The sequence below is a fragment of the Megalobrama amblycephala genome, linkage group LG14 (assembly GCF_018812025.1).
Source record: "Megalobrama amblycephala isolate DHTTF-2021 linkage group LG14, ASM1881202v1, whole genome shotgun sequence".
NCBI lineage: Eukaryota > Metazoa > Chordata > Actinopteri > Cypriniformes > Xenocyprididae > Megalobrama > Megalobrama amblycephala.
This window is the reverse complement of record NC_063057.1, coordinates 11,699,068-11,723,364: the sequence shown is the minus strand read 5'-3', so window position 1 is coordinate 11,723,364 and position 24,297 is coordinate 11,699,068. Positions and strand designations below refer to the sequence as shown.

The window sequence follows — 24,297 nt, the reverse complement described above, 5'->3', positions numbered from 1 at the left end:
AAAAGTGTAACAGAAGCAGTAGAAATGAATGTACGGGTTTCCAGATTGACAAATCGCCGGCAGATCAGGCAGGGTTTAGCCAGTCTAAGGGCTAACGATCTCTATTATGATGCAGTCACGTTTACCGCTGCTCGTCGAAAAGTTGCAGACGAAATCCAGTCATTTTGATAAGAATCTGCATGATCCGGCATTTTGCAAAAAAAATAAATAAAATCCCATGCAGATATTGTATCGGATTTAAAGGGATAACTAGCCAGAAGCTAGTTATTTTACTTTATACATTTTTAAATATGGATATTTTTCTTACAAAAACCCATCACTTCGCTTCCTTTATTAACCCCCTGGAGCTATATGGATTATTTTTATGATGCATGGATGCATTTTTTTTTTTTACTTAAAAACAGGCCCCCTATTATAAAGCTTAGAAGAGCCAGGATATTTTCAAATATATCTCTGATTGTGTTCGTCTGAAAGAAGATAGTCTTATACACCTAGGATGGCTTGAGGGTGAGTAAATCATGGGACAATTTTCATTTTTGGGTGAACTATCCCTTTAAGTTCTTTGGGGCGATTTTGCTGTGCAGACCAAAAAAATCTGATTGATTTGAAAGATTCATGTGTGAGTGGTGCTTAGTGGACATTATTGACAATTAGATATTTTTCGTTAATGTGGAAATGCCTTTTAAGTTGCAGTCACAGCGGTGTTTCGGTGAAATTTTGCCAAAAAAGTGTTCATTGTCAATGGCGTAGTGATGCATGAAGCACTGCTCACAGAGAAGTCACTTTCAAACAAAGCAGCTTCCTGTTGGTCTGGCAAATTCATGTGATCAACTTGAACATGAGCGAAACCTGCGTGGGGGACTTTTAAGTCCTTACGCGAAACTCTCAAACTTACAAATTCCTGTTGAAATGAGCTATGGTAAACGTGACTGCACCTTTACTCAAATCGGCAAAATTCACCTTCTCTTTTTGAATATGAATGATATCCAGTCACTTTCAATCAATTTCCGATGAACAAAATTAAGGCCTGCCCTACATTTTTCTTGTTCGAGAAGCCATTTTACTTGGATATACAGTACAGTCCAAAAGTTTGGAACCACTAAGATTTTTAATGTTTTTAAAAGAAGTTTCGTCTGCTCACCAAGGCTACATTTAATTAAAAATACAGTAAAAAACAGTAATATTGTGAAATATTATTACAATTTAAAATAACTGTGTACTATTTAAATATATTTGACAAAGTAATTTATTCCTGTGATGGCAAAGCTGAATTTTCAGCATCGTTACTCCAGTCTTCAGTGTCACATGATCCTTCAGAAATCATTCTAATATGCTGATTTGCTGCTCAATAAACATTTATGATTATTTTCAATGTTGAAAACAGTTGTGTACTTTTTTTCAGGATTCCTTGATGAATAGAAAGTTCAAAAGAACAGCATTTATCTGAAATACAAAGCTTCTGTAGCATTTTACACTACCGTTCAAAAGTTTGGGGTCAGTAAGAATTTTTATTTTTATTTTTTTGAAAAGAAATTAAAGAAATTAATACTTTTATTCAGCAAGGATGCATTAAATCAATCAAAAGTGGCAATAAAGACATTTATAATGTTACAAAAGATTAGATTTCAGATAAACACTGTTCTTTTGAACTTTCTATTCATCAAAGAATTATGAAAAAAAATATTGTACACAAATATTTTGTACAATTGTACACATTAAATGTTTCTTGAGCAGCAGATCAGCATATTAGAATGATTTCTGAAGGATCATGTGACACTGAAGACTGGAGTAATGATGCTGAAAATTCAGCTTTGCCATCACAGGAATAAATTACTTTGTGAAATATATTCAAATAGAAAACAGTTATTTTAAATTGTAATAATATTTCACAATATTACTGTTTTTTTTACTGTATTTTTAATTAAATAAATGTAGCCTTGGTGAGCAGACGAAACTTCTTTTAAAAACATTAAAAATCTTAGTGGTTCCAAACATTTGGACTGTACTGTATGTCACAATAGGAAAGAAAATACAATCAAACTTTCATTTCATGCCGATTTTAAAGGTGCAGTAAGGTTCTCGCAAGTCTCATCTGATTTAAGTATACATTTGTCTGAAGCACCATTCTTTTTTTTTTTATGGGTAAAATTTACTAAGTGCACATTTTTTTAGGATCCCTAATTCCTTCCTTAAGGCACACATACACATATACAAGCCATCACTGAAGTGTCACGGGCCATTCTAGGGCAGGACAGTGGGGCTGCACATTCAGAAACACAGAGGCTATGTATGGAGCTTCAAGGTACACAATGTTACGGAATTTAGACGACTGCTTTTTTTCCCCTCCTCCTCCCTCCCCTGTTCCTCTTCCACACACTCTCCCCCTCTTCCCAATTCCAAAACATCTCTTTAACTCCCGTTCTTTGGTGTACTCACGGGGGACACGTAGCCCACCCTGGAGCCCCTGACCTCTGCTCCGCAGCAGACTCTGTGAATGGGACGGCGGCCCCCACTTCAAAGTCCCGCCATTCTGTGCACTCTGACAGGGCGCCTCACTCACACCCCTCCTTTTTCCAACCCCCCAACTCACCTCGGCTATGTGCCCCAACCCACCAGAGTGCTGAGGATTTGGTTGTTAGTGCCAGCTCTCATCGTCAAGCTGCTCAGTAATTCCGCCAGATTGACCCACGTAGAGGGAGGGAGGATTGGGTGGAGAGGGAGTTCACTGCTACCACAACCACGTTCAGAGGTGGTCTTGCCACCTCTTCCTCTTTTCTGTGTAAAGAGGGTCCGCTTTTGTGTGAGAGAGAAGAGGGTGAGAGTGTTTCCCTCCTCTTTCCTGCTCTCTCATTAACAATCATCCAGCTGTTCAGGGACAAGGCCTTGAACAAAAATCCTGGTTTACTCACACTGAATTTATTATGCACGTCTAGTACAATTTAGAAAGATCTTGCAACTCAAAGAAAACATACTAAATTCTGCTTAAAATTATTTTTTTAAATTGCCATATGAGTAGTAAAACACTCTCAAAGTTGGCATGATGAAATTAATAAATTGTCATTGTGTGTATACAAAAAAGTAGGGCGGGGCTTAATTTTGTCCATCATTGGATGGATAATTTTGTAAAGTTAAAGGCCCACTGAAGTGTCTTGGAACGCGCAGCATTATTCGATGTGCTGACGTAATTTCAACTGAAACAAGAAGACAGGGCGATATATTGAACAGCCCCGCCCCTTTTTTTATATCACAGCTCGGCCAGAGCCGTTAAACTCAGTAAAACCTCTGTTTCCTTTTAATATCTAACCGTTTATCCTCCTAATCTCCTCTATATCACTTTAAAATATAGCATTCTGTGCAGAATTTAAATGGGTCCGAGCCAACTCGTGGATATGATCCCCTCTGTGCTCTCGTGTCCCTGGGCCAGAGCAGACTGTGCTCGTGCTGCGGTGGTTCACGTTATACTAACGTGAAAACGGACTTCATTCGCGTCAATGGAACATATATTCACACTGTCTGAATCGTTCCCTATTCTCTATATAGTGCACTATGTGCCATTCACCATGTAGAAACTAGTAAATGTGTGAACAAACAACCGATTTCAACCACAGCTTCAGTGTCTGTTGATAGTGTAGGAGGGGGCGTGACTTCAGATTCTAGAGAGCATTTGATTGGACAATAGATTTGATGAAAAGCTGAAGTGTGATGTGATGTCATGACAATCCGTGATCTATTTTAGCAGAAAGTGAGAGACTGTATGTTTTGAATGCTTGTATCTCCTAAATGCGAATTTTGTCATTGTTTTGGAACACACCATCTTATTCATAACATTAAAGGGTTAGTTCACACAAATATTAAAATTATGTAATTTATTCCTCACCCTCATGCCGTTCCACACCCGTAAGACCTTCGTTAATCTTCGGAACGCAAATTAAGATATTTTTGTTGAAATCCGATGGCTCAGTGAGGCCTGCATAGCCAGCAATTACATTTCCTCTCTCAAGATCCATTAATGTACTAAAAACATCAGTTCATGTGAGTACAGTGGTTCAATATTAATATTATAAAGCGACGAGAATATTTTTGGTGCGCCAAAAAATCAAAATAACGGCTTATATAGTGATAGCCGATTTCAAAACACTGCTTCATGAGGCATCGGAGCATTATGAATCAGCGTATCAAATCATGATTCGGATCGCGCGTCAAACTGCCAAACTGCTGAAATCACGTGACTTTGGCGCTCCGAACTGTGGATTTGACACACTGATTCATAATGCCCTGAAGCAGTGTTTTGAAATCAGCCATCACTATATAAGTCGTTATTTTGTTTTTGTTTTTGGCGCACCAAAAATATTCTTGTCGCTTTATAAAATTAATATTGAACCACTGTACTCACATGAACTGATTTAAATATGTTTTCAGTACCTTTATGGATCTTGAAAGAGAAAATGTCATTGCTCCCTATGCAGGCCTCACGGAGCTATCGGATTTCAACAAAAAATATCTTAATTTAAAATGTCTTACGGGTGTGGAACGGCATGAGGGTGAGTAATAAATGACAGAATTTTCAGTTTTGGGTGAACTAACCCTTTAAGGCTACCATATTCATACTAAAAGCTAAAAAACTTTTATTTCAGAGGGACTTTATTAAAGTAATCAACCGCTCGCTTACTGTGTGCCTAATTCACACCAAATCCCGCTGTTTTTACAACATGTTTTTTACATGTAATCATGCGTTAGGCTCGTTTTGCTTAATTTTTAGGATCTCGCGCATTAGTGCTTCATATTTAAGACGGAATATCAAGAAGATCAAGTTTTAAAAACGCATCGCGAGACCTTTGCCATTCTGTAACGCACGTTTAAGATCGGCTTGGAAAATGCAGGTTGCAATTGTTCTTTTTTCCTATTATGTATATCCACGTGAAACGGCTTCTCAAACTCCATTTTGACTTCATAGTGGCTTAAAATGCAAGAACGAGTTCTGTTTGAACGGCTCAGTCTCTCTCTCTTCTCGTTCTCTCTCTCTCTATCTGAGGTAAGTGGCACATAATTGTTCGTTTCTTGTATCTTTCACACTAAGGGATGTCCGTCCACTCTGCTGAGCACATAAAACACACTTCCTGTCCTCTCTTGTGTGTCTGTGTGCAGCTGTTGTAGCCCTGGCGCAGACTCAGCTATCCGCCTCAGATCCTTATAAATCCCATTTCATGCTTTTCCATGTAATCCTTACACCCAGATATCACATTATAATCTTACTTATAAGCATTTTGAAATATTAGCATATTTTCCATATGCCTCGTAATTGTGTACAAGTGTAGGCCTAAACGAGTAGTTGTTTATGTAGTAATTTTAAACCTGAATTTGCACTGCAGGACCATTTAAAATGCGCTTATAATCTTGACTATTCAATATATTTAGAATTTAATATAATTATAAAAGTGATTAAATGAAAAGGTAACCGGTTGAAAAACAGAATATCCGCTTTCCCCATATATAGCCTATATGTCTGTTTATATATATAATTTTTTAGATATTAGGGTTTTTTGCAATCCCATCTACATACATATAGCCTAGATAAACATTATGAAAGCAGACTGATACCCTTCTAAAGCAACAAACTAAAATTTTTAAACAAAAAGGACAATAAAGCTGCTTTGTGCATCACACACCTCTGTCATACAGTTATTTTGAAGGCTTCATGTCTAGCACATATGGTGCAGGATGATTTTTTATTTATTTTTTTTAATTTTTTTTAAACATCGACCTAAGTTTTGCAGTGAAACCATGATGAAGAAGCTGCTTTAAGCAGTGTACTTAAGATGACATTCCTCCAAATGCTTTATTGATTTTGCATGAAATGCAGTCCAGGGTCTTTCCAAGTCTTCATATCTGATCCATCCCAGCACATTTGGACCACCTTGGCCTCATTCAAGCCTTCAAAGATCAAAACAGCTCAAATCGGGGTGAGTCAGCAGCACATATGTAACACTAAATTCTGAGATGTCTATAGACTTTGAATGGCCCTCCAACACACGATCCTCCTCCATTCAGAAGTGTCTGTTTATAGGAATGAGTCACACTGGACATCAAAACTTCAGGGTGTGTAATCCTGCCTGCGGATGTGACCGTGTCTGGTTTCCCCCAGCCTGTGTGTGTCAGAGGCCGGCCGTCACTGAATCTGTGCCGGAGCTCAGCGTGGGCTGCGTTCGAGGTGGGCGTGTGCTCGTGTGGAGAGTTGGAAGCGTGGACGGGATGAATGGAACGAGTGGGTGGCTGTGGGTTTATGTGTGTGGGTGTCATTCCAAGTGGGATGATTGTCTGTTTGTGTTTGGGACCTGTTGAACCTGAGTATGTTTGTGACTGTGAGTGTGTGTAAACATCTTCATGTAGCCTATAGTATGAAAAATGTTGCATTTGAAAAATGTAGCTCTATATATACTCTACAGGCTACACACAGTTTCCATGCTATGCTGCTAGTGTGTGTGTGTATAATAGACATCTCCCTATAATTTGGGAGATATATTTAAACAACTCATTTTTTTTATAATTTAATATTTTACTGTTTGTAATATAGACTATTTTTTATAATTAATTAATCATGATTTTACTTTTTTCATTTATTGTAACTGTCATAATGTTTTTATAATTTATTATAATTATTTATTATTAAAATAATACATAGCATGTCCAAAAACTTTATAATTTAAAAGGATCGGTTTAAAAAAAAATTATAAAAAAAAAAATAATATTAAAAAATTATGAATATAAGAAATATATATAATAAATAAGATGGATATATAGATTTATTGTTTCTGTCACTATTTCTATTATTTTTTATAATTATTATTGTTGTTTTATTTAATTTACTTTATTACTTTACTTTTTAATTTGTTTTATGAGTTTTAATATCATTATTTGTATTTTTTTATTGCAACAGATGGTGTTTATGTAGTGGATAATCACAGCTAGTTACCAAAAAAGTACATAAATGCATGTATACAAAATATCTAAATTATTTTATTATGTGCAAAGTGATATAAGAGACATGAAAATAGGAGATTGGTTGCCAGAGACAACTTCTGGTTAAATACGCAGTTCTATGGATATCTGTATAAAGTAAAGATCTTGATTAACCAATCAGAATCCGAGTTTTCCGAAATATTTCTATAATTATTTGAAAGAGTGCACAGAACCATAGAGCGAAACCTCAGTGTGTCATTTAGGCGTGTAGGACCATTAAACTGTTTTTAACTGCTACATAAATATGAGTATGATTTTCCATGTTAGAGTGTATTTATGAATGGTTTTCAAGCAGTGTGTTCTACTTAGTGCACCAGGCTGCATGAATATGTGCTTGTTTACTCTGTATGACTGATCTGTGTTTGTGCGCTTCTGTTTGAGGGTGTGTCTGACCTGAGTGTCACTGACTCACGCCAGCGGTCCTGACTCATCCCGCCGTCACCCGCACCGTGAGCTCGCGTGCCGCTCCACACAATCCGGCCACACTCGCACAGTCATCGAGGAACGATTTCCCCTTCCTACTCTCCCTCTTTCTTTCTTGTTCTTGGTCTCTTGTGACTCATCTTGGTTTCATTTTGCCGCCCCCCTCCACCCGCCACCCAACTCGCCTCCATTACCGCCTCCTCCCTCAATGGGTCTATCTCTCTTTTCACTCGCCTGTCTCATTCCTTCGCTCCCTCTCTTTCTCTTTCCTTCCTGGCTCTGTAAATGACCTCATTTTAATGAAGCACAGTCTTGGCGGGGAGACCAAACCGCATGGCTGGAACCTCCCTCCCTCCATCTCTCTAAACCACCCTGTACTACAGAATCTGGCTTTCATTCCCAGTGCTAATAGAACCGACTGGGAAGTCTGGGAATTCTAGAGTAACTCCAAGAATTCCACGACAAATGTTTGATTGCATTCCATCTTTTATGGCAACAACAAAACCATGTAATAAAACTACTTTCCGTGGCTCTAGCTGCAACATTGTCCCATAAACTAGGAGACGATGTACACAGTGTGGTCCAAAAGTCTGACAATTAAAATCTGGGATTCAAAGTCTGATTTAAACATGGAAATAAACAGAAAGTTTTAAGATTTTTTAAAACAAGGAAATGCCACGGCGTAAAACCAAGAAGAGATATTTAAGATTCGGCACTAGGCCTACTCTTAAAAATAAAGGTTCTTTATTGGCATTTATGGTTCCATGAAGAACCTTTAACGTCCATGGAACCTTTCAATTGCACAAAAGGTTCTTTATTATGGAAAAGCTTCTTCAATTTGTTCTTCACTCAGGAAAAAAATGGTTCTTCTAATGCTGCCTTCACGTGCTATTGGAAATGTTCTATTTCCCACTTCTGAAGTCGTAATTACGAACTTGTTGCATTCAAGAGCTTTGTTGTCGTAAAGAACAGGAATCATGGAGCACACCAGGTTTATTCTTACTTATTTCTTGAGGAAATCTTATTAAATCCAAAATGTAAAGCTATTTAATTTTGAATAAATTGTACACTCTAAAAAAATGCTGAGTTAAAAACAACCCAATTTGGGTTGAAAATGGACAAACCCAATGATTGGGTTGTTTTAACTCAGTGGTTGGGTTAAATGTTTGCCCAACGTGCTGGGCAGTTTTATTTAACCCAACTATTGTTTAAAAATGACTATATGGCTGGCTTAAAATGAACCCAAAATAGGTTGGAATTTAAAAATCAGACACATAATTACTAGAGGCAACAGTAATAATCAAAAAGTGAACATTTATTAATTTAATAAATGTTTATTGTTTCATTATTAACTTATTAATAAATGTTCATGTTATTAAACATTAAACAATTTTAATTTCCAGCATACTTTGGGTTCATTTGAAGCAAACAATACAGTATTTTTTAAACAATAGTTGAGTTAAGTAAAACTATCCAGCAGGTTGGGAAAACATTTAACCCAACCCAATTTCTGGGTTTGTCCATTTTCAACCCAACTTAGGTTGTTTTTAACCCATCACTTTTTAAAGTGTATAGCGTCCCATTCGTGGACAACCATATAAACATTCACTGTGTTATCTATAGTCTGAAATTTCATTCAAATGCATGCTGTTTTTACTGTGTATAAAACATACAATGAGCTTCAAATGATATGTAAATATGCACTACTTTAATGACAAGACAAGGCGATGTAGCTGTTGTGGGCAAAATGAATGAAGCAAACCTGTCAAAGCAGCAATCGTTCTCCTCACTGCCATATTTAAAGTTTAAGGCACGCCCAACTTGTAAACTCTGGTATCAAAATGATTCCCAAGCTTCCCAGTAGTAAATACGACTTCAGAGGGCGTTCATCTCCAGTTATCAAACTAGGAAACTCATAGTTACGATAGTACATTAAGGCATCGTAAGTACTGGTTATTTGAGGAACCCAAAATGATTCTATTATGGCATTGAAACTCCCCTTTTGGAACGTTTATTTTTAAGAGTGTATTGTACGACACTAAGCAGATTCTATGTGCTAGAAGTCTAGACTTCTTTTTTTGCAGTGAATAGAACTGTATTTATGTACAGACAGACTAAAAGTACGCCTCTATTGTCATTGCAGACAGTAAAATCCCTCCTGTAAAGGCTGATGGTTTTGTTATGGTCTCTGTCTGCAGCCTTTATGAGGTTGTGAACGCTACCACATGCTTGAACCACAATCCCAGTCGGCTACACCGCAAACTCTCAAGATTTGTGGCGCACTCTAGATAGAGACATGAAAAATGAGACAGGTGCAAAATGAGTCAAAACAAGGTGGTGTTACGTTTGAGTGAACGTTCATCTGAGCAGACAATCCTGGCTTCCTCTGTTTGACATTAACTAACGGCTGCTAATTGATCTTCAATTACAGTTTGTGTTGGATAGGATCATTAACTAAAAATTGGATAGAGACTTTGATTGTGGGAAAATATGATATTTGTCACATGATATGTGCTTGATGTCTTATGACCAAGTCAATCATTAGATTTTATAGCTTATGATGATCTAGTTTTTAAGTTCTGGCAAATCATATAAAGTTTTGTGACACAGTTATATAAATCAATCTAAATCTGATATGTTCAGTAGCGGGTCCAAACATCAAACTCAGTTTCCACTGCCTGATTCTGTGCATGACTTCAGTTTCACCTTAGATGCTGGTACAATGCTGACAGCTAGTGGGAAAAAATGTCATTGCAACCTGCCTTATATTTTGGAGATCTACAAAAGTACCTATTTAAATGTGTTTAACCACAAAAACAAAACAACAAAAACCCAACTAGATTGACAGATGACGCTTATTTACAATTTTCATTTTCGATTTAGATATAGAGGCAATGTTGGGCAATAGTCATTGTTCTCTAGATTTACTTCCGTATATGTAACATAACGTACAATTTAAAAAAATCCCAGACTTTATCACATGATTTCCCGGAGATCAAGCACGCCTTGGAATCTACTTTCACTTTTTGTTTATACAGTGGCCCCCAAATGAATTTCATTTCAAAAATATAAATATAAAACCAAGCAGCAATTTCACACAGCTTTCATATAATTTAATGCTTTAATAATAGATTTATTTAAAATAACAACTTAAGAGTCTAAATGTCTTGTTTTTATTTTGAAAGGTGTATCTTGTCTAGTGTGTGTGTGTATATATATATATATATATATATATATATATATATATATATATATATATATATATATTTTTTTTTTTTTTTTTTTTTTAAGTTTATGCTAATTATTTATCAGAAACCTATTATTTGCAAAGATGACAAGTCATCTGAAATGTGCCCAGGCTGGTAAATCTGCTTTGGCTTAATTCAAATGCCTAAACAAACCAACAGCAACTTAAAGTGAAAGCACTTCCAAAGCAGACAGCACAAAAAGTGCATAAAGTAGAGTTTTAGGCATTTTTTCCCAGCAGTTTAATACATTGGATTACAGATCTACACAAAGCACAGTGTCATAATATTGTGCTTAGTATCCATAGAGACTGAGATGAAGAATGTTGTGGCAGGGAATCTGGCATCCAGGCCAAGCCACAATTCGTATGCGTTTCTTTATTGCTCTGGCTCACCACTGTATTCCATACAACCCAAAAGTCTGAGGAATAGGGATAACTTAAACATTCCTATGGCTGATGCTTTATTTAGCTCTGTGTATTTTTACCAGTCTTAGATTTACATATATAGGCATTCACTTTGGGGCCTTTTTCCCAGTAATAGACATACAGAAATGTTAGGGAATCAGAGACAATAGAATCTGGTATGCTGCATAGGGCTTGACATAAATCCAGCTCACAGTTTTGGTATATACAGAATTAGTCTCTTTTAAAAGGTAATTATATATTACATATTACAGCTGATTCTCTTAAAGCCGGCTGCTTTGGCCAATTGATTTGTTTGTTTCATCTGCGTAACCTGTTTATTTTCTGGCCCACCTTCCCCAGCACCACCTGCCTAGATAGGGGAATCTTCCCTACTGTACCTTCCTTGCAGCAACATTCTTATCAATAATATTCTGTTTAATTCTGTTCTGTGATTTGTCATGATTCATCCCGAACCGTACGGTACAGACGTCACGGTTTGGTTCATGCAGTTAGACCATGAATACAGTCAGTCACAGGCGATCCACACTGCAGTTCACAAGGGGGCATGTGCAGTAATACAATGCTGTTTGCTAAACGTCACAACAGGAAAAAGAGCAGAAGATGAACAGTGCGTACGCAAAACGGAGTAGAACATGGAACGTTAAATATAGGACGGTTGGGCTTAAGCTTTGAATGTTTAAATTTTGTTTAAGTGGAGCAAAGTGTAACTCCTAATGTACAAGTATTATTTTTAATTTTTCTATTTATTTTATAATTTTATAGCACAAGGTGCTTTTCAGTTTTGTAGCTGATTGTGACCAAATACCTTTTGCTTTTTTATTAGTCTTGCAAAAAGGAGTGCAATCTGTTTACTATATTTACTGTTACCACCCTACTACTAGGGGACTAAATGCCACTGTGGAATAAACTGTGATTTGCACTACCATCTGTTCAAAATAAATAAAACGGATCCTAGCATTGTGGATTTGTTCCTTTGTCCGGTAACATTTTAAGGTCCAATTCTCACTATTAACTATAGTTGCTTATTAGCATGCATATTACTAAGATTTTAGCTGTCTGTTAGTACTTATAAAGCAGATATTAATGCCTTATTCTGCATGACCAAATTCTACATCCCTTAATCCAACTACTTCACTAACTATTAATAAGCATTAATTAGGGGGTTATTGAGGCAAAAGTCATAGTTAGGTAGTTAATAGTAAGAATTCGACCCTAAATTAAAGTTTGAAAATTTTGTACAGAAATCATACCGTACCGTGACCCCAAAACCTGTGAAGAACTGTGACTTCTGTGTACTGTTAAACCCCAATGCGTACATATATATACATTTTATTTATATATGCACTTTATTTAAATAGTCATGCGATGTGAGAAATTCTTAAAATATAAGAAAATATTATCTTAAAGTCCTAAAGTATTCTTATATATACATATATAAATAACAAATATAACATGTAGGCCTGGTTTCACAGAGAAGGCTATGTAAGATATGTCAGTGCAAGTTGCTTTCGGTTAAAACTGCCCAATCATGCATTTTAGTCTGGGACTACGCTTAATCCTTGTCCGTGTTACTCTTTTAAGCAATATTAGGGTAGCATATATTTGCCAGTTTACAATTTTCTTTACATTTAACATTATAAATATGGTTATTGAATTTGGTTCATGGCGATTTATAATGGTGGATCGGTTTTGTTGTTGAAGAAGAGGGAGGTGTCTTATTATTGTTTAGGTAAGTTAGGGTATTTCCAAAGGGACAGGTTTCCACCACACCAGTGCCACAGTCTGTATAACCTCCCTAGATCAAATCCACCCAGCAACAACTTGTAGGAATTTTGCTATTGGCTTCCATGTCATTTTGGAGGCTGTGCTTGTGACAGTGCATTTAAGGTTACTGGTTGTTTGCTTTCGATATTAACTGCTTTAGACCTGAGAGGGAAAGGATACTCTTTTTGATACACTCGAGAAACTCAGCAAAAATGCGAGCACTCATCTCTTTTGCCCTATTTTGTGTGCTGTACCTGACTGTACAAGGGAAAGTCTGTAAGTAATTCAAATTGCTTCTGTGAATTCTGTATTGTATTGTTTGTTTATTGTGCTGTATTGTTGATTCTTCCTGCTGACTTGCAACTGAATTTCACCTTGAGGATTATTAAAATATATATTTGTTAGCTATAATGTCACTGTATGTATGTGTGTATGTATATATTAATAGAAGTGATTTAATTAATATTTTTTTGCCTTTGTTTAGAAAACAAAACAATGTGTCGTCACTGAAATGATGATCATTTTTTTATATAACCAAAGTTATGTCTTATTGTGGTGGAAAAGCATAAATTCATGCATATTAGTATTTTTTTAATTTATTTTTTATAAAAACTAATGTTAGGCCTACTATACCGAGGTTATAGTTTGTAGGGTCTCTTAAGCTAAACAGAGTGTAGGCCTGTAAAGACATTACGTTTTTCTTTTTTGTCTGCAATGTGAATGAGGAATTCTGATGTAATTGTGTTTCGTTTGGGTCAGGAACAAAGGCAGGAAGAAGCCTTTTTTTGGTTATGTTTGCATACAGAATTCTATTTCAAATATACAGTCTTCACGTTTTATGACAATATTTACATTACTTATGCGATATCTTGGTAAACTAATATTTTAAATTCCATTTTCAGCCAGTCCCAAGATTCAGGTGTACAGCCATTATCCAGGAGAGTATGGAAAACAGAACACCCTAATCTGTTATGTGAGTGGCTTCCACCCTCCTGATATCTCCATTGAACTGCTGAAGAATGGACAGCCTATCCCTAACACCCAGCAGACTGACCTGGCCTTCGAAAAGGGCTGGCAGTTTCACCTCACCAAGAGCGTCTCCTTCACACCAGAGAAATCAGACGAGTACTCCTGCAGTGTTCGACACATGAGCACTACCAAGAAAATTGTTTGGGGTGAGTGTTATGTGTGTATTTCTAGAAGATACCATGTGGTTTACAAGACATAGCACGTGTATTGAACATCTTATGTTTTTCCACAGAGTCCAACATGTAAAGCTAACAATCAAAGCCAGATAAAGGGTGGTAAGTGTCACTTTGTTTATTATCAATGAAAAAATATAGCAATACCTATTTTTTTACCATTAAAATATGGCAATTTGGAAATGTAAAGATAAATAAAGTTGTGTTTTTTTTCTTTTTCCTAGGATAATTTCTCATGGTTATATGGACATTTTTCATCATCTACAGAGACCATATTATTCTACTATCCCATTTTACAAACCCAATGTTGCTCAAAATGCACTATTCATACAAATATACATTGGAACATCCGTGATTTTAGTTTTCCTTGAATTGACATTCTTTTTCTTCACAATAGTAAGGATAATTTAAACCAAAGTAGCTGCTACATGTTTTTTAGTTGGGTTTTGATTAGATTCTGGATCTTTTACACTGTTTTCATTCCTCTTTCTGTAAATTCTGTGTATATGCAGTAGAAGTAGACTAAAGTATTTGTTAAAATGGGGCAATTTGTGCTTATTTTTGGCTTTATTTTGAAATTAGCTTAATTACAAATATTACAACCAGTTCTCTATTTTAAATCAGGTATTGTTTCCTCTTGTTAATCTATATTTGTTCACAACTGCAAAATTGGAATTTTAATGATTATGAATAATTCAATTTGACAAATTGCTCCAGAGAAAATGTAATTTTTAAGATAAGAAAATAAAGTTTTGAAAACCTAATGAAACAATTGTGTTTATTTGCTTCAAATAGTCTGTACTAATGCCTTATTGATTGTACTTTGACGTTAATTCAACTTTATACTGATAATTGTGAGTTCCAGTTATATGCCTAACCTAAGACATGAATGTCTGCCTAGCAACAGAGCGACCAAGACGATGATTGGATTAAAAACAGACGACATGTGTGTTAAGCTTTGTAATAAAAACGAAAAATACTCAAAGTTTGCGCTGTTTTTTTATTTTTATTTACTTTTATCATATTTGTTTTCATGGACTGAAGTGCGTTTGGCAGAAAATATAAGCAAAAGTTTGTATCTCGCGCCATTGCCGAGTCTGCCACTTGCTGAGATAAAGTCACATGACTTCCTGAAAAACCTGTGATGGTGACAAGATTCGCCTCCCTCTGGTTTTCAAGCGTTGCACAGTTGATGTCAAGTAACGTTAGTCATATTAATAACACTGATTATGCAACCGTGAAGATGAAATGCTGTGAAAATCACCAGCTTTTGTAATTTGAGTCATTTTGTAAAATAAAGTTTTAAAATAAAGTACGTTTTTTATATTTAAAAGAATGGACCTTTAATGATGAACATCACGTGTTTTGTGAATGCAGTATGAAAAATGAAAATTTGGACAGCTTTTCCAAGCTAAAACATTATGTGCAATATCTATCTTATTAAAAATTCAATTAAGACTGGTAATGGACATTTTTGATGATTTCTGTTTAACTTATGTCCTTATTTTTAGTAGGCTTACTGTGTGTGTGTGTGTGTGTGTGTGTGTAAGCCTATATGTTTCAGAGATATATAATTTTATTACCACTGGATCTGTCATGATCAACAGCTGGAGTGCCCTTGATAGCCTCCAGAGGGCACTCCAGCCCGGACTACTGCCTCACTATCCCTGCGTTCCATTCGGAAGGGCTCATCCCTATGCCCTAATCCCTTCAGAGGGTTTACCCTCCGGAGTGAGAGCTTCGAAGGGATGAAGGGTGTAGGGGTAAAAAAACTGTTCTTTTGGAACGCACTTCAGCGTCATCTTAACGAGACAATCAATGAGGATAAATTGTGCAAGCTGCGCCTTTTGTTTAACGTTATTATTTATTTATTTATTTATTTATTTTAGGTTTACCGCATGTAGGCTATATTGTATCTATGTATTTGAAACATTTGAATGGACTGATAAATGAGCTGTAAAGTATTTTTTTTTTAAGTACAATGTCATTTTGACCATAATAATGTACCAAATCTAACTCGTTTAAATATTACAGTAGTACAGAAAAATATTATACATACCTTTATAGTTAAAATCGAACTCCTAACCTCCTGTACCCATTCTGTGACGTCAAACAACTTCCCTGTGCAAAGGATCATGGGGGCCCGAAGTGTCCATCAGTTGTTCCCTTCGAAATCCTTCATTCCGAAGGGCCTTTTGAAGTGGCCAGTTTTGAGCACTTTGGTTTGGAACGACCCTTCAATATGGCGGCCATGATTATTTTCACTCCGAAGTGCCCTTCGGAGGGCGATATATCCCGTTTGGAACGCACCGAGTAACTGATTCCATTTCCCATAACCCACTGCTCAGACTAATCAGCCATGATTACATTCAGCTGTTGCTCCTTTACTTGTTAGTGTCTGCCTGTATAAACCTGGTTCTTTCAGTCACTCATGGCAAGGTCTTGTATGCTTGTAGTTACTGCAAGTCTGAGACTATGGGTGCGTCTCAATCAGCTCCCTAGTTCAGTAGTCAGAGCACTGATCAGGGAATCAGCCACATTTATTTACATGATATATTGATTCACGACCTAGGGAGCTGATTGAGACACAGGGTTTGTATTGTGATTCTCTGGTGTTTTGGTTTTTCCTGGTTTCATTTTAATATTTCTGCCTGTGTCCTTTATCTTTGTTTTTTTCTGCCCACTCTGTGTTTTGACTTTTGCCTATCTTTGGACTACAATTGTGGATTACCCTCTGATTATTAAATACTGCATTTGGATCCTCAAGTCTCAGAGCATTATCATTACAGGATCTTTTACATATGCTACACATTTTTTACAAACTCTTTTAAGATTCTACAGTGTCTTTATCTCTGATTATTGTGAGAAATATTGTCAGAGCCTCAAAACATTAGGCCTATATATATATATATATATATATATATATATATATATATATATATATATATTTATGTACAGAATTGACCTATTGTTGATCTCCACATGTAACAGTTGCTTTTTAATTTGTACATTCATCTGCCATTCAGTTAGGCCTATTGTTTCTTTTTTACTGTCAGTTATATATTAAATTAGTAATAAAATAATTTTATAAAAAGACAAAAACACAATAAAACAGTAAATGATCAAGGACATTAATAATAATATAATTAGTATTATCATTATTATTTATTGTTATAATTGAGTAGGCCTATATAATGTACTATTAGTAAATAGTAAATTATACAATGACAATAAATTATTATTATTATTATTGTTGTTACATATAAGGTAATTATTTACTAAATTAATTGCTGGAAATTATTTTTTGTTTTGTTTTGTATCAACACAGCAATACAGTATACTCTCTTATAATTTGTGAAAATTTTAGAGGAAGTAGGTGGAGTTTGGGAAGTTCCATTTTGTAGCAAGAGATATCAACACAAGAGAGCACTGTAGAGTAACCAGTCCGAGAGACATGAAACATCTAACCAAACTTCAACCACCTGTACATGGTATCGACTAGAGAAATATGTCAGGTAAAATAAACCTGTCGACGTTGCTCTTCGACGTCCCGCCGGTGCTCATGGCGACTTTCTGTAGACTGATGGACAGCGGTGTCGACAGTCTGGGATGGAGAGCTTTAGGTAAAACTAAAACACTTTACCGTGACAATTTATCATTGCATTACCGTTACCTATACGTATGAATGTCAGCAAACAATCGTCTTAATCCTCCTATAGTTCTCTTCTTTGAGAATGTGTTGATGTTTGTATGTGTTATAGCAAGCAGGGTAATTAGCTGGACATTATTGGTCAAAACTAATCATTATTTGGTCCTTAGTTGGGCCAGTCTAGTCATTAACTGGTCCAAGATGATCTACCTTCAAAAATCCAGCTTTGTTGTCCCCACAAATGATGGTTAAGTTGGTTTTTCAGAACATTGGTCAACAAAGTATTGATCAGCTAGAAACACAAAGCTTAAGCTGGATTTTCCAACAGTGAGGTTGTTCAAATCAGCTGCATTGGATCTTCTGGGAAAATTTTTCTGTTATTCATCCCAGTCTGATTCCTTCCAGCTGCTCACATCCTTCCCAGTCAGCTGGAGGTGAGATGTACTGAAATGTATGCGGCTGCTGGGAAAAGTCCAACCCAAGAGCTCATGTGGTCGTGGGCCCAGCAGAATAAAACGGTGGGGGATCTGCTGAAGGTTCTGGATGAAATGGGTCATGTTCGAGCCAGGAGTCTTTTTCAGTCACAAGGTAACATCATCTTCATAGTAAGAATCTAATTCTGGTTGTGATGTTTCCCTTTATGATTATGTACCACAGTCGGTGACTGTAGTTTATGCTAAAATAGTTGCTCCAGTAACTGTACACAACAATTAACTACAGTCTGAAAGCTTATATTATTATTATTATTTTAGTACTAGCAATAACTAATATTTTAGCAGAAATTCTTATAAGGGTTGTTTACATTTTACTGCCTTGTGTTTAACTCTCAAACTTCCTTTTAGCTTTCTACATCAGCTAGTGTTACTATAGATTTGTAACGTATATTGTGCTTTGAGGAACTTGACAAGCCTAAATATGTTGCGAACAGGAAGCAAAAACAAAGCATGCGATTTATATAACCAGCCATGCATGTAACCCACAGATCAAATCGTATCACCCACAAAACCCCACACCATCAGAAAGACAACACAATGAAACTGCTATAATGAAACTGCCACAATTTTACAAACAGTAACCAAACCTGATTTGATTCTTTTCTAGACTCATGCGTGCTGAAGTCGTCCTCGCCCCCTCTCTTTGCCACGGTAATGTTTTTTTTTTTTGATGCTGTTATTTCTGCAGATTTATAAAGATACTTGGCTTTATGGTTTAGGTGTGCAAAATAAATCTTAGCAGTTTTATTTTGTACCAATTTAGTCACATTATGAATGTATGTTTTCACCTCTTTTTTTTTTTCAGCATCTGCCAAATAATGAGAAATCCTGTCAAATTTCAGCTCTTCATCCAGAGTCTATTTCTGTTAACGGTAAATTGATTTTAAAGTAAAAGCACATTTGTATTTGACTGTTGTCTTTGCTTTAGTTAGCATTATTGTACGTGTTGCAGTACTAACTATATATGTCATTCTAGGTAAAAAGTTTCATTTCTGTTTTGAGGGGTTTCATGAGGATATGAAATTTGTCCATCTCGTAGGTGAAAAACAGAAGTATTTCATCACATATTCAGATGTCATAGAGGGAACGAGACATTTCCACCAGGACTTAAAAATCGGAGGAAGCGTGTTCGCCGAAGTCTACTGCGGAAGATGGGGAAACAGATCTTTTGCTGTGAAAGTTTTCAAACAGGTTCGAACCTATTAATATCTGACTCTACATACAGATATAATACCATTACAGTTTTAAAAAACACTGATCAAATTCTTTATTATGTTAACAGGAAAGTAAAGCTAATTGGAAGTCGTTGTGGGAAAAGTTCACCAAAGAAATTGAAGTTCTTCAACTGTAGGTTCAGTCAATCTGCTTGATCATATTCAAAAAAGTTTCATTTCCCAGTTTATCATATTTGTTCTCATATTTGTCTGCTTAGTTATCAGCATCCTAATATCTTGGAGTTATGGGGCAGCTTTTCAGAGGCGGATCGCTTCTGTTTAGTTTATCCGTACCTTCGCAACGGATCGTTGTTCCACAGGCTTCATGAGGTAAATCATCTGCCAGCTTTGCCAGCAAACTGTAACAAGTTATAGATTACATCTTAGTAATATAAAAAGAACTTGTACTCCAGTTGAGGTTTTCAGAGGCTCTACTCTTGCCTTTGTCACAGGAAGTTGAGAGGCCTCTATCTTTGCAGGAAAGGCTGAACATCATAAAAGGCACTGCAAAGGCAGTCCACCATCTACACACTGCACAACCGTGCATGGTTATTTGTGGAAACATTACGAGGTGCCATTTTGAAGTCATAGCTACAAATTTGTAGGTGCCCAGTCAAGGTGATGCATTGAAATGAGCTTGTTTTGTGTTCTGTTCACAGTTCAAACATACTCTTGGATGAGCACATGCAGCCCAAATTATCAGATTTTGGATTAGCTCGTCTGAGACCCCACTCTGTCGACCAGAGCTGCACCATCGTTATGGATACCAGCTCCCATAGCAACCTTGGCTATCTCCCAGAGGAGTACATCCGTGATGGCAAGCTGTCAGTCAAACTTGACGTTTACAGCCTTGGTATGGTGAGTTCAGTATCCTATTTCAAAAATGATATTCCAGAGTCAGTTACAATTTGTATAAATAAAGATTTACATCAGAATTTTTATTTTTCTTTGATTCAGTTCCAGCTGCAGAATACCGGCCATTAATATTTCTTTCTCATTTATTACTTATGTCCTATGACAACCCCAACATAATTCAGCTCTTTTTTTCTTAAATGTTTTTATGCTTGCAGGTAATATTAGAGACATGTACAGGACAGAAGGTGAAACAGGAGACGGCAAAGAACCTGTTTTTGGTAAGAATCCACTTCGGGAACAAAAAAATAAAATATTTTTACTTTTTATTTTTCATCAAGGAAGCTTTAAATTGATCAAAAGTGACAAATACTTTTACATTACTACAATTTTTTTTTTATTTAAAATACAATTATATTATATATTTCAAAGTATCCTAAAAAGAATATGTGGAACTTTGACAGCGCTACTGTTTTCAACATTGATAATAATAAGAAATGTTTCTCAAATCAGCATATTAGAATAATTTCTGAAGGAAAAAAAAAAACATTATTTTGAATATTTGACAATGTTACTGTGATACAGTACATATTTTTTTATTTAGTTCACCAAAAAATAAAAACTGTCATCATTTACTCACCCTCAAATTGTTTCTAACTTGTATGAATGTCTTACTTCTACTGAACACAAGAACATATTTTGAAGAATACGGGTAACTAAATAGTTGATAGACCCCATTGACTTCTATAGTATTTTTTTTCCCCATACTATGAAAGTCAGTGGTGTCCTTCAACTGTTTGGATACCCGTATAGGGTGTATATCGAACGTCACATGACCAAACCAGAAAAATGGTCTCATTGCATCCGCTTGTCAGAGAAAGTGTTAACAGCAGTGTGAACTGATGCCATATGTATGGACATATCTGCATATGTGGGGATCAGTTATGCTAATCTGCAGATCAGTTATGCTCATCTTTGCTCGCTCCTTTTAAGTTATCTTGAATAATACAGCTAATTCTTTCATGAAGCACATAGAAAAGACCAATGCCAGAAGCGATCTGACCTGTTTTACAGAATATGGAAGTTAGATTGCGCATAACCCCTTTTCTTCAAAATATCTTACTGTGTTCATTAGAAGAAAGACATTCATACAGGTTAGAAACAATCTGAGGGTGAGTAAACGATGACAAATTAAATTTTTGGGTGAACTATCCCTTTAAAGCTGCAGTCCGTAACTTTTTTTTTTTTGGTTAAAAATGATCCAAAATCAATTTTTGAGCAAGTACATAACCAGCCAGTGTTCAAAACTATCTCATTATCTTAGCTTAATTCACAAAGATAAGCTTGTAATAATGTTTTATAATAAGAGCGACATGGCGGATTTCCGTGGGAAATTTGAGCATGCAGCAGTTCGTCTGTGCGTCATTACATCATGTCCGTAAACAGAAAGGAAGGAGTCCCGTCCAGGCTAGTCGGTTTTATCACATGAGGATGCTGCCGGTAGCGGCACATTTATAGCCTTTTCTTACAGCAGCTGAAATAATTAAACTTTTTGATGGTGGATTGTAATCCAGAAAGATCCAAATGACAATCATCAGTGACAACTGGAGATTCACCCGTAGCCAAAAAGCAAAAGTCTTCGGACTGTTGAGTGGCTACAGAAATTGAAATCTACAGGTAACGCTAATACACACTAAATACACAGTCACGCAATGCTGATGTTGTTAACATTAACAATTTGAGAACAATATAACAGTAATAATAATTTGCACAGTTTGGCATGATCCGAGCTAAGCGATCGTTAGATTTAATCATCATTGGCAGCGTGATTTATTGTAGGCCTAATGCTTTTTTCCTCAGTTGGTCAGAACAAAAGTGGCAGACATGTTACTTACTTGTTCAGATGATATTTTCCAGTGAAAATTCTTATTTTGGTCATACTTTCAAGACGTAGAATCTGTGATTCAGAAGTACAGTATCCACCGGTGCGGTGACTGACAGCAAACATTAGATTCATCCGCGCTGACAAGCTGTGCCGATGCACAACGCACGCAAACATAACTGTTCCGCATATGACTGCAATTGCAGGTTTCAAACAGAGATGGCGACAAAGAGGAAAATTTGCGGACTACAGCTTTAATGATCAATGATTTATAAAATTGAGATTTGTTTACAGTATGTTTTACTTTTAATGGTTCAATGATCTCATCTCAAAAATCGAAGAAAAAATTGATTCCTTTATATATTAATCTGATTGTATAATTCATATTTTACATTAATAGAATTAATGATGACAGAACTGTGCTCTTCACTGACTTATGCCATTGCATTTCTTTAGAGAGACATACTGCATTCAGAGTTTGAGGAAAAAGGCTCTGTGGATGCCTGTCTGCAGTTTTTAGATCCCAAAGTTGAGCACTGGGTTCCTGCGGTGGCACTTTGTCTGCTTCGAATCGGACTAGAGTGCACAGGCAGCAGAATGCGAGTCAGGCCGACCATGGAAATAGTTAGTAAATGTTCTATAAACATATACACATATAAACATATACAGTATATAAACATTTTATACCTCTTCAGATGCTTCAGAGACTAAGCCAACTTCTTCCCATGCCTACACCCACTGAAGACCAACCACACACCCTCGACGACACAATGTCTCTTCAGTGGCCATACAATGGCCACAGTCCGGGTCTAAGCCTCCCTACTGAAGATGATGAAATGTACAGCCCACTGGTGGAACCCAAAGTTCCCAATCTGGAAGAACCCTGCGAGTGCAGCCAGTCTGAAGTCACTTTCCTGGGTGTAGGAGATCCCAACTTGTCGCATTCCCCCAGGGATCCTCTCCAGGAAAATGACAGAGTGGTTTCAGCATCACAAAACCTCCAGGCAGACTCTGCACCTCGCCTGGACTTATATGGTAGTTGGCCGGTGGAGTGCAGCTGTACCATTGGAACCGAAGTGCAGGGGTGTGAGGACTGCTGCGCTAATGGCTTCAGTCAGTCTATATTATATGAAACTCTAGGCAAGTAGAGTCAGGGAAGAATACACAAAGAAAATGTGATCAGAAGTGTCAATACAGACTCATTTATGTCCAGAAATAATATCCAATATCTTTCTGTTTCAGATGATGATGCCCTGCCCTCTCAAAATGACATCAGGAATCCGGCAAAAGAGAAAATGAAGAATAAAATTCACCTGTACAACCAGGGGCTGATAAAAACAGAAGAGCTTCTTTCACTTAAGTCAGAGTGATTCACCTGGGTTGGATATCTCATGCCTTTATATATAAATGAACTCTGGGATTTTAATCAGCAGTGTGGAGTGTTGGAGCACAATTTTGTTTAAATATTTTTTTTTGTGTGTGTATGCTGTATTTAAACATATTTTAATATGTTTTTATATTTAACTGCTTCAAATGAAAGTAGTTTAGATATAGCCTATACTTTATAACATATCCTCAAACTGTTTTTTATTGTTAAAAGAAGATAAAAGGTGGATATAAAATTGTTATTTAAAATTTTGAAAGATAATATATTTTTACGCAAAGACTCCAGGAGCAGGGATGGACTCTTTGGAGAGCTACCATCCTGCAGATTTCAGCTCCAACCCCAATCAAACATACCTGAACCAGCTTATCAAGGTGTCCAGGGCTGCCTGATAATTACAGACTGGTGTGTTGGAGCAGGGTTGGACACCCATGATTTTCGGAGTGGTGGTCATTTTCATTTATAATAGTTGTCTGTTACTTATTTCTAATTATTTTAATGACTAAAGATGAAATCATTCCACTTCTCAGTAGTGTCTAGTGCAAATCCCTGTGCAGAGCTCTATATAGTTTGTTTTTGATGACTTTAGTAAGTATAATTAAGAACAAAAAGGGCTTTTGATCCAATGCATTATGTGCGTAGATATCTATAATCTACGTGTTCTTGTCATAATAAAGACTTTTATTTTGGGATTATCCGATTGGCTGTTGTGTGGTGCAGTAATATCATCATCAAAAAACCGC

At 36.3% G+C, this 24,297-nt stretch overlaps 2 protein-coding genes and 1 long non-coding RNA gene across 4 annotated transcripts; all 3 read left to right on the top strand.

The window, feature by feature from the left end:
* The first annotated feature begins 4,583 nt into the window (after nt 1-4,583).
* Nucleotides 4,584-6,433, top strand: LOC125246066. The gene is made up of 3 exons (XR_007179707.1): nt 4,584-5,032; nt 5,861-5,960; nt 6,065-6,433. It is a non-coding gene; the product is annotated as an uncharacterized LOC125246066 (long non-coding RNA).
* Nucleotides 6,434-12,995: 6,562 nt separating this feature from the next.
* b2m (beta-2-microglobulin) lies at nt 12,996-15,064 on the top strand. The gene is made up of 4 exons (XM_048156210.1): nt 12,996-13,153; nt 13,780-14,052; nt 14,139-14,181; nt 14,304-15,064. Exons 1-3 carry the CDS (start codon nt 13,090-13,092, stop codon nt 14,150-14,152), a joined length of 351 nt encoding a protein of 116 aa, XP_048012167.1. The 5' UTR covers nt 12,996-13,089; the 3' UTR covers nt 14,153-14,181; nt 14,304-15,064.
* A 2,416-nt stretch (nt 15,065-17,480) lies between these two features.
* Nucleotides 17,481-24,251, top strand: irak3 (interleukin-1 receptor-associated kinase 3). 2 transcript variants are annotated; one of them, XM_048157381.1, is made up of 13 exons: nt 17,481-17,702; nt 18,134-18,316; nt 18,830-18,873; nt 19,028-19,094; nt 19,262-19,413; nt 19,505-19,569; nt 19,655-19,766; nt 19,916-20,007; nt 20,096-20,294; nt 20,507-20,569; nt 22,627-22,794; nt 22,866-23,310; nt 23,413-24,251. In XM_048157381.1, exons 1-13 carry the CDS (start codon nt 17,588-17,590, stop codon nt 23,538-23,540), a joined length of 1,833 nt encoding a protein of 610 aa, XP_048013338.1. In that variant the 5' UTR covers nt 17,481-17,587; the 3' UTR covers nt 23,541-24,251. The 2 variants fall into 2 exon arrangements, with proteins under 2 accessions (XP_048013338.1, XP_048013337.1); XM_048157380.1 differs by having other exon boundaries at nt 17,482-17,702; nt 19,889-20,007.
* The last annotated feature ends 46 nt before the right edge of the window (nt 24,252-24,297 follow it).

What these genes read in the sequence shown, in the direction of transcription:
- b2m (XM_048156210.1), top strand. Translation starts at nt 13,090, where the DNA reads ATGCGAGCACTCATCTCTTTTGCCCTATTTTGTGTGCTGTACCTGACT. An exon ending in GACTGTACAAGGGAAAGTCT is followed by an intron (nt 13,154 to 13,779) that starts GTAAGTAATTCA and finishes TTCCATTTTCAG; the next exon opens with CCAGTCCCAAGATTCAGGTG.
- irak3 (XM_048157380.1), top strand. Translation starts at nt 17,588, where the DNA reads ATGTCAGGTAAAATAAACCTGTCGACGTTGCTCTTCGACGTCCCGCCG. An exon ending in GAAATTGAAGTTCTTCAACT is followed by an intron (nt 19,570 to 19,654) that starts GTAGGTTCAGTC and finishes TTGTCTGCTTAG; the next exon opens with TTATCAGCATCCTAATATCT. An exon ending in CGGCAAAGAACCTGTTTTTG is followed by an intron (nt 20,570 to 22,626) that starts GTAAGAATCCAC and finishes GCATTTCTTTAG; the next exon opens with AGAGACATACTGCATTCAGA.